The 10,304-nt window shown below is 45.9% G+C and overlaps 1 protein-coding gene across 1 annotated transcript in view; it reads left to right on the top strand.

Moving 5' to 3' along the window:
- The window catches only part of ACO2 (aconitase 2), a 41,475-nt gene extending 31,410 nt beyond the window's left edge, over positions 1-10,065 (top strand). The window contains exons 10-18 of the mRNA XM_019515106.1: positions 554-711; positions 2,094-2,167; positions 2,901-3,012; positions 4,057-4,179; positions 4,500-4,655; positions 6,047-6,238; positions 7,098-7,230; positions 9,088-9,209; positions 9,589-10,065. Of these exons, the coding sequence (XP_019370651.1) occupies positions 554-711; positions 2,094-2,167; positions 2,901-3,012; positions 4,057-4,179; positions 4,500-4,655; positions 6,047-6,238; positions 7,098-7,230; positions 9,088-9,209; positions 9,589-9,726 (1,208 nt within the window). The 3' untranslated portion in view covers positions 9,727-10,065. The remainder of the gene's footprint in view (positions 1-553; positions 712-2,093; positions 2,168-2,900; positions 3,013-4,056; positions 4,180-4,499; positions 4,656-6,046; positions 6,239-7,097; positions 7,231-9,087; positions 9,210-9,588) is intronic.
- The last annotated feature ends 239 nt before the right edge of the window (positions 10,066-10,304 follow it).

Here is a 10,304-nt window from a genome sequence, read left to right as displayed (position 1 = left end):
ATGTTGCCCTTGCTTTTCCTCCGGCTCCCCACATATCTGAAAAAGGACTTTTTTTATTGTCCTTGATGCTCAAAGCTAGTTGGAGTTCAGTTGCAGGCTTAGCTTTCCGGGTTTGCTTCCTGCAGGACCGGACCAATGCAGAATATTCCTCCTTGGAGGTGAATCCCATCCTCCATCCTTTGTAGGCCTTTCTTTTTAGCCTCAGGAGGTCTGCTAGATCCCCAGAGAGCCAGGGAGGCTGCTGTGCCCTCTTGCTGCCTTTCCTTTGAGATGGAATAGACTTAGCTTGTGCATTGAGGATTGCTCCCTTGAGGAGCAACCACGCTTCCTTAACTCCCCGCCCCCTGGGGTCATGGTCTCTTAGGGCCTCACTGACAAGCCTCTTGAGCTTTCCTGAAGTCAAGGACTTCCGTGTTGCTGACTGACTTGCCAGTTTTACGGTCAGTGTCCTCCATTTTTGCACTGATGGGTGGGCCTTGTGGGAGAGGAGTCTGGAATTGATTCTGCTGTAACTACTTCTTCTTTTTTTTCTTTTGTCTTCCAAACCCCACAGGGCTGATTGGCAGCTGCACCAATTCAAGCTATGAGGACATGGGGCGTGCTGCTGCGGTGGCGAAGCAGGCTCTGGCACATGGGCGGAAGTGTGCGTCTCAGTTCACTATCACACCTGGCTCAGAGCAGATCCGAGCTACCATAGAACGAGATGGCTATGTGAGTATCCACACCCTGTCTTCCAGCTCCTCAGCACCTTTGAAAAGCAAGTGTTTTTATTTAAAAAAAAACAAAACAAAACAAACAAAAAACAAAAACAAAAAACAAAAAACAAAAAAAAAACCCCTCTGTCCAGGAATCCTTTCCTGATGAGTTTGGGGTGTTTGGCAGCAATTACTGGAGGCTTCAGACACTCACCATATCCCCAGGTGTGCTTCTTTTTGCAAGTTTAGTGAGGCTACCTTTCCTCTCCTGGTAATGGGCACTGGGGGTACTTTCTTAAGTATGGTGCCCCTGCCTCCTGTGCTCAGGTTGGGAGTGGGGAGGCCATGGAGGCTAAGCTGCGTGAAACAGAGCTAGTGGGGAGGTTGCAGTCTACAAACAGCCTTATCTGGCTGCTATGCCAGAGCTGTAAGATCCAAGTATCCTGAGGTGCTCCTTTGGGACTGGCTATGAGTTTCCAGCCAAAACTGTGTTTTGCAAGAGGAAAAACAATATTTATTTATTTATTTATTTATTTATTTTAAACAAAACCATTTATTGAAAGTCTAATTTCCATGGAAATCAGTCTCAAGTCTCCATGAAACCAGGTGTTGGGGGTGGGGGGAAGAAAACTCAGAATTGTCCATAGAAAACTAGATCCTTTCACTTTTTCATCAGTACCTTTTTTGTGGGGGAAGTCACTAATTTTCCAATCGGTTCTTCCTCCATTGCAGACCCTTCCTCCATTGCAGACCCTGATCTTTCCCAACCAGAATGAACAAATATAGTATTTAGTGGAACCTACTGTGTTAACCTTCACACTTGCATACCTGTGCTTCTAGGAAAATTCCTCCCTACAAGGGTTTGCTTTCTGAAACCCTCCATGTTGGAATGTGTTCCAGATAGCCCCTAGCAAAAGGTTCCCTCTTGATGCTTTTATTGATCTCTCTCCTCCACCTAATTAGTCCCAGAGTTCCCTGAATTTTTTCTCATCCCAATTCCAGAGCTGTCCGTTGGTCTGTCTCCAGTTATTTTTGCACTGGAAACTCAGGAGTGTATTGAAAGCTAAGGGATGATTGCTGGTCGAGTTAATTAGCTGGTACAGGACACTGGCCTGGTAGCCAAAGCCTTTTAGAACAAGGAGAAAGTAGATGCAGAATAGCAGATGTTCCTGTCTCCTTCCCACCACTAACAGCCTTTATGGATTAAATTCCCCCTTGATTCAAAATGCCTTCTCAAGTGCCCAGGAGTTGGAGGAGGAAACAAGTGTCTTCAAACTGGGCTGCTTGAGTTAATGACCTCTTCCCACAGAAATGGCATCTGTGCCCTGAGAGGCTGCAGTGCAGGCTGCTGGGTTACTCTGAGTGCTCTAATTTTTTTTTTTTTTTTCCTTCTCCCAGGCTCAAATTCTGCGTGATGTTGGGGGAGTGGTTCTTGCCAATGCCTGTGGGCCATGCATTGGACAGTGGGACAGGTAAGGAAGAATCCATATGAGTAAATCCATACTCCAGATTTATTGTAGATGATGCAAACTGGTCTTCTAAAGCCCTTTTCATAGTCAAATACAACAGTGAACTGTCACGTAAACAACAGAAACTACTCGAGTAGAGTGGAAAAACTCTCATCCTTTTCTGGCTGACACACACTAATAGAAGACAAATCAAACATTTTTTGGTTTCTTTACACACCCTAAACTAGGCAAGAAGTACAAAGGAGCAGGTGTATGTGGGAGGGTGCAGATAAGACTGCAGGGCTTCTAAAGCAACCAAGACTGGCTTTTGATTTGGATCCTGTATTGTATGTGTGGGTAGGGAAGATGGCCAACGGAACAATCTTGTGTTCACATCTTGTTCTAGTTCCTCAAGGGCAGGTGTCACTTAGCTTTCTAGATGGTGTGTGGTAGTACATTATCACTGGTGTATCATGGGAGTTGTAGCATTTTACAGCTCTGGGAGGTGGGGAGAGACTGCCTGTGCTCAGTAGTGTACCCAGCCCTGCACACTAAAATCTGTGCTCTTGAGAGTTGTTCTGGAATTTGACCTCGTGCTTTTTCCAAAGTACTGTGCACATTTTTCCATGTGGAAGATGCCATCAAATGAAGCTGAGGAGAACTTTTTACTGATGAGAGACTACAGAGGTCTCTTCAAAATGACAGGCCATCTGTTGGATTTAGCAAAGCCACCTCCTTTTTCTCTGTTTCTTTATAGGAAAGACATCAAGAAGGGAGAGAAGAACACAATTGTTACATCCTACAACAGAAACTTCACAGGCCGCAATGATGCAAACCCAGAGACGCATGCATTTGTGACCTCTCCAGAGGTACAGTACACAGACTGGCAAGCAAGAGCTGATGATGACAGTCCTGGGTGCTGAACTCCATCATGTTCAGAGATTATCTGGTCTTCTGGCTGGGTTAGGGTTGGAAGGAAAAATCCATCCTGATACTGAACTTGGGAAATATCTACGCTGTGGACTTGAGCTTAATGCTGAGATACCCGAGTGAGAAGCTGTGGCAAATCTCAGCTAAAGCTGGTTCAAAGATCACTCCATTCTGCCTGCTGTATAGTCATATCCTGGGTTTAACCATTCTCCATATCCTTTGGGTTATAAGCGGGGGATCCTAGTTTTCCATGGGAGGAAAAAAGCAAAAAGTCTCCTTTTAAAAAAAACATTAAAATCTACATTTGTAACCTACTGAAAGTGCAGTGGCATCCTGTGGTAAACAGCAGTTTTTGGCCAAGAGGTAAAAACCACAGCAGAAAAATAAGAGTGCCACTCGTTATGGGACACCACTGCACTTTTGATAGGTCACAGAAAAATGTGGATTTTTTTTCCAGTTTTCTTTAGCTAACAGAAAACTAGGATCCATGGTTACAAGAAATGGCTGCCAGCAGGATGTGGACTTGGACCCTCAGTGAAAGATGCATGCTGAGATTTCTGTAGGCTGATTTAGCCCAGGATTTATCAAGGTAGATCTTTGGACCATCTGAAAAATCCCTGAACCAGACTGAATTTTGCTGAAGTTAGAAACTGGGGTGCAGGAGTGGGTAAACTTATGCCCTGTCTTTGTAACAGGGTTTGATTTATACTCTGCTTGTTTCCATTTTCTTTGGTAGCCCTAAAGCTAAAACTATGTGACTGACTTCATGGTGAAACCCATGAGAGAGACCTCCCTACCCAAGCTTTGCAGATGGGTGGTTCCTCATTGGGCTGAAGGGGTGGCCTTCTCCACAGATGGTCTTCACTGGTATCAAGGAAGTGCTGGGAGACTTCACTGTGCCAGAGACTTTTGGGGGTAGCTCTTTCAAGTCTCCAGAGGAGGGAAGGAAAATATGTTTCTAATGCAATTGTATGTTTCCCCAGATTGTCACAGCTCTAAGTATTGCTGGCACTTTGAAATTTAACCCTGAGACAGACTACCTGATAGGAAGTGATGGGAAGAAGTTTAAACTAGAAGCTCCTGATGCAGATGAACTGCCCAGACTGGTAACCTTTCACATTCTGATTCACTACTCCCCCACTGCAGATGGGGAATTTCACTGGGAATGCATTGTGTGGCTGGTTAGATGTAGTTTATAAGGCTCTGGTGGGTACTGCACACCGTAGGAGTAGCAGAGGGAACTAAGCTTTGTCTAATGTCAGGGCGAGGGTGTCTTTTATGACCAAACCATTCCATTGTTCCTACTGAACACAAGGCACAACTCCTGCAGCTATTTATTTAAGCATGGCCCGTTTCTTCACAAATGCAGTTTATGATGAATATGTTGAAGCAGGTGGTGGTAACCCTTCTCTTACCTTCCCTATAGGAGTTTGATTCTGGCCAGGACACCTACCAGTATCCTCCCAAGGATGGTAGTGGGCAGCATGTGGATGTAAGTCCCACCAGCCAACGCCTGCAACTGCTTGAGCCTTTTGATAAGTGGGATGGCAAGGACCTGGAAGACATGCTGATCCTCATCAAGGTGAGGGATGGAGGAGCAGGGATCAGATAGGAAAGGATTCCAGTTCTAGAGCAGCTGTTCCTAATGCAGTCACCAGCACTGGTAGGCCTGACCCATCAGATGCCAATGCCAGAGGCTTTTGAGAAGATGCACACCCTTCTAACGTCCCACTCTTGTCAGCAGTTTTTGACAAGTGTATTACGCTTGTGTTTGCTGCTCCTGCCGCTATGACGTGGGGGGTAATTTGTCTCCCTTTCCTTATGCCGATAGAGATGCCCAACAACACAGCAAGCCTCTTGTAATCATAACCTCACAAGTGCCTTGATCTGCAGAATTAGATTACAATCTCGTGTCCACATTTTGTTCTTCCCCTTGCTGCAGAGGGAATCAGCACAGGCAAGGGAGAGCAGCAGGGAGGCCTGTGGAGGGAACTGGCAGCTCAGCATAGATGCATGTACTGCCCAATTCTCTGGGCAGGATCAGAGTTCCTGGGGCTGGTTCTGGCCCAAGGGTTATAGGTGAGGTGGAAAACACAGTTCTCTGCTCTGAGGTTCTTGTTGTTTCTCTGGGCAATGCTTTGTGGGCAGGTGTCGAAGGGTAACAAGTCACAGGATCGTAGAAAAGCAGAGCTGGAAGATAGCTAAGGAGTAAGTACTTCTTGTCCACCATCCCTGGTTGAGGCAGAAACATTCCTATCCAAACCATCCCATACAAATGCTCATCTAACCTATTCCTAAAGTTACATCACAAACCCTATTGTACATCTACAAGGCACATTGCCCAAGAGTCCCCTAGCCTGCCACAGGTAAAGCAGGGGGACAAGGACCATCAGTGTCCCCTCGCTGTGAGAGTTGTTAAAATGCACTAAGAAGTTCCCTCAAGTGTTTTGAGACTAAGAGGGTTAATTATGGCTGCCAGAGCCTTAGCTTGCAAGGACAGAGCTCACAAAGTGCAGCAGGGGGTCTTTTGGCACTTACACAGAAGACCTGTAGGTGGCACTTTTCCTTCTGACTCCCAGTTGAACCTGTATGAAGGGGAGGGGTGCTGTTACATGTCATCCAAAAGGCAGCACAGAGGGCTCATGGCTTGAGTTTCCAAACAACATGCTGCTCTTTGTAATGGGAGAAGGCATCTGGATCAGGTGCCATGGCCAACCTGCAGGCATGCTTTCTCTTTCTAAATTTTTTCTGCTATCTCATGGGGATTCTGGTATTTCCCTCCCCTCCACTGTAGGTGAGGAGCAGTGCTGCATTGTAACACAGGAATGCTTCTGGTTCCACATCAATGTGACATCATGCTATATACTTGGCTTAGAAGAGCTTTGGGACCTTTCAGAATGCAAAGTCATTACAATCCTTATGTAACTCCCCTGACAAGGAGAGATTCATTTTGCTTTTCTTGCTGCACTGCAGGTAAAAGGGAAATGCACTACTGACCACATCTCTGCAGCTGGTCCCTGGCTCAAATTCCGTGGCCATCTGGACAACATCTCCAACAACCTGCTGATTGGAGCCATCAATATGGAGAATGGCAAGGCCAACTCAGTGAGGAACGCATTAACCCAGGAGTTTGGGCCAGTTCCAGACACAGCCCGTTATTACAAGGTGAGATTCCTTTCCTTGCATCCATCCCCTAACTGTAGAAGGGGAATCTAGGTGTTATGCTCCATGTGCACCTGCATTATGATTGCTGGTGAAATGCTGCCTCCCTCAACTGACTCTCATAGTCCTTGGGGACCAAGCTATCACTGAGTATTCACTCTTGCTGAGCCTTGTGGGTTAATTTGTCATGTTAACTTTCTTCCCTGGAGAATGAGAAAATGCCTGGTGACCAAAAGGGGGCCACAACTTACACCTAGAGTGCAGGAGCACTAGGAAGAAACCATGCCCAAATTCCTGCCGCCCCTTAAGGCCAAGGTGGAATCTCTTCATTGGAGTTCGTTCCACCTGTGTGACAGGTCTGAGCCCAGGCTTGGTATCACACAATGTGGGCCTTCTGTGAAGAATCCCTTCTTAAAAGCTGAGAGTGATTGAATATGTTCCTTTCATAGCGCTACACCTTGACAAGTGGTCCTGGATGTTGTTGTTGCCTATTGGAGCTCAGTTTGAGGTGCAGTCCATATTTAATGGATGTGCTTGTTGCCAACAGGAGGGATAACTGAAGGAAGAGCAGCAGCAAAACTTTGCCATGGAGGCCACAGGGGCAGCCCTATCCAGCCCCTCTTGGCCAAACGTAATGAGGTCTCTCATAACATTTTGTATGATGGGGGACATAACAGCGCAGGGCTTCAGGGGAGCCCTCTGGGACAGATTGCCTGCCCACCTGAGCTTTCTTACTAGAGCACTGAGGATGGGAAATATGTGCACATTAAGTTTTTTCCCTCTGGCATATCCAAGCCTCTGAGTGCTTTATCTGATAGCCTTAACTTTCTTTTGACTACTTTTGTGTTGCGTTTGGCTCCAGAAAATGGGCCTCAAGTGGGTGGTTGTTGGAGATGAAAACTACGGTGAGGGATCAAGTCGGGAGCATGCAGCTCTAGAACCACGTCACTTGGGAGGCAGAGTTATCATCACCAAGAGCTTTGCCAGGATCCATGGTGAGTGCTCCCAGTAGCTCCTGGGTACCTACTGACTGGTGCATAAGGGAGGATTGTGTTGGCTTTGAACTAGAAGCCCTGTTTCCTTTAAGTTTTGAGTAGTTAGGGCAGGAAAAAGAAGAGCATCTGCTGAACCAGCTTCAGTGGGCCATCTCATCAGGAGTCTTTGTCAGCATATGTGGCTTTACATCTTACCAGTATCCCACTTTTTGCTAATTTTTATTATCCAGTAGTGCAGGGGAGGGGTTACTAAGAACTGAAGACCTGGAATCGAAGGCAATCCATGCCTCAATGAGCAGACCAGACAAAGGGATTATAAAAGCAGTTTGCCAGAAGTACAGTGTTCCCTGCTTCTCCTCCTGTAGGTAGAGGAGACAGCCAGTGGAACAGTCTCTTCCCCCTACAGTAATTTCAGTGATGATCACTTCTCATGGGGATAAAAATGGCCGAGTTTTAAACTATCCCAGTTGATTTAGTGCCTCATAACTGCTGTCCTCCTCTACATGATGCTTGCCCAACTTTTCAGGTTAAAAACATTAGTTAAATGCTAATGCTTTCCACCTACATGTGTAGGGGGAAGGAAGATGGTAACTCAGGCTACCAGCCCTTGCTTGGATTTCTTGATTGGTTGTACGAGAGAGGAGTGGGGTGTCACAAGTAAAGGAAGTAAATGTAATGGTAATGCTATCCTAGAAATGAAAGTCTGGAAGGGACCTCAGTAGGTCACCTGGCCAAGGGCTGTTCAACAGGTAACTCATAGGCCCCTCCTACAGCTGTGTAGTAGCTTGTAGAGTGGGGGCAGAGAGTTGCACACTGCCAGACCTGTGCCATGTGGCTATAGGGTCCTGGGAGGGCCACCCCTACAACATACGGACACCGTAGCATGCAATCCGCCATCCATGGGGGAAGTTGGATGGCCCTGATCTAGACCAACACCTTGGTTTAGGCAGAAATATACCTGTCTTAATGATCACATTTTTGTCTAACCTGCCCTTAAATTTGCCTTGATAGAGATGACTTAGGGAGGCTGTGCAGTCTGATCCAGTGTTTAACCACTATCCTGGTTAGAAAGTTCTAATGGCCAACCTGAATTTCTGTTGCTGCCCATTGCTGTTCCTCATGGGTCCAGAAACTGAACCCATCCTCTTTAACCATCCTTTATATATTCAAAATTGAAATTCCACTGCCACTTTAGTTTGCGTGCATGAACCTTTAAAGATTTTGAGGCAAGGCTGCTTTTATGCGGTCTCTTTTTGAACCAACTGTATGGCTGGAAAAGCTGTTGGACAAGCTTTCAGCCATCGGAGGTCCTTCCTCAGGTCTGAAGTAACACTCACTTTTTAACAATCTTCAGTAGGACTTGCAATGGAAAAGGACAGGGATGGGATTATGGTGGGGCTACCCTCCCAGTGGCCAAAATGTCTAGGAAAGTATTTTAATGCACTGGGTCTTAAGTTAGGGGTTGTAGTGCCAGGTGGGTTCACAAGCCTTTTGCACTCAAGTACCCTGGATCAACCAGAAGTGGGCCTATAGGCCCAAAAGACTGGCAATTACTCTTTCTTCTTCCGGTAATGTATTGGGAGACAGGAGGAGCGAGAAGGATTTGCCTCCCAATAGTTGGTGAGCAGTCCAGTAATTTGAGGCATCATCTTGTTTCACTTGCCTAAATTAAGTTAAAGCTGCTGAATGAACTATACTCTGTGGCTAGTGAGCTGCTGGGCCCTGAGTGGCAGTGAGCACAATTGGTACACAATATTGCATCATGTAAAATATCAAACTAGTTACCCCATGAGCCAATCTTAGAAGCTTCTGTGATGGCCTCTGAACCTGACTGTCTATCTGCATCTCTGTTCCCAGAAACCAACCTGAAGAAGCAAGGCCTATTACCTCTCACTTTTGCTGACCCAGCTGACTACAACAAGATCCACCCTGTGGATAAGCTGAGCATAGTGGGCCTGAAAGATTTTGCACCTGGAAAGGTAACTGGATGAGATCTCACAAGAGCATGCTTCTCATTGTAGCAGAGCTCTGCCTACATGGGCATTATTTACAAGCATTAAGGAGCTGGAGGAAAGCTCTGACATCTAAAAGTAGAGGAGGGAATATTAATCCCTCTGAACAATAGAGAGAGGCCTAGTAAAGTGGACTGGTGGTCCATAGAGATGAAGTGTGCTGACCATAATGGGTGGCTTCCTCCTACATCAGGGTCTCAGTGTTTTTATACCCACTTTGAAAACAGGTTAAGTAGCTTTTAGTGGAGTAGGGTCAGAGACTTTCTAGTGAACAGCTACATTATTAAGGGTCTTTCCATGATTGGCGGGGGGGAAGAAATGCACTGATCTCTTGCTTCCCCCATAGCCTTTGAAATGCATCATCAAACATCCCAATGGGAGTGAGGAGACCATCATACTGAATCACACCTTCAATGAGACACAGATTGAGTGGTTTAAGGCTGGCAGTGCCCTGAACAGAATGAAAGAGCTGCAGCAGCACTGAAACATGCACATGCGTCCCCAGAGGACTTGGCTCTGGCATTTTCATAAAAGTGCAATTCCATGCCTATTTTTAAGAATACGTGTCTGATCAAATGTAACTAGCTTCCTTTTCGTGATGGCACTTCCTCTGCACCGAAGCTACGAACAGGGAGTACAGCAAGGCTTACATTTTTTTTGTTTGTTTGTTTTCTAAATTCTGTAGCTCCCCTTCTCATTTTGGTTCAAATTTCAATGGTCCCAGAACTTAAATATTTATTTTTGAAGAGAATGTGCGGTTTTCTGTCTGGTCATTTCCATGACAGCTGAATGATTTACAATAAAATCAAAGATTGTGACTGACTGATTGTTCTAGCTTATTGCATGCTTTCTTGATATCAGTATTTCTGACTTTACACTCATGCCTGCAGTGTAACTCTCTCCACTTGCAGTGTAATTTATTGGAATGTACCTCCACTAGGTCTTTCATTGATAGTATTTCTCCCTCAAAGCCGCAGTCTAATAAGGAGGCCAGAGTAGCATAGTGTCAACGCTCAAAGAGCAAGTGGCAAACACTACTCTCTTCCACACCCCCCCCCCCCA

The sequence above is a fragment of the Gavialis gangeticus genome, unplaced genomic scaffold (genome assembly GCF_001723915.1).
Source record: "Gavialis gangeticus isolate Ggan-Ray unplaced genomic scaffold, GavGan_comp1, whole genome shotgun sequence".
NCBI classification, from domain to species: Eukaryota; Metazoa; Chordata; order Crocodylia; family Gavialidae; genus Gavialis; species Gavialis gangeticus.
This window is presented reverse-complemented; position numbering and strand designations above follow the sequence as displayed.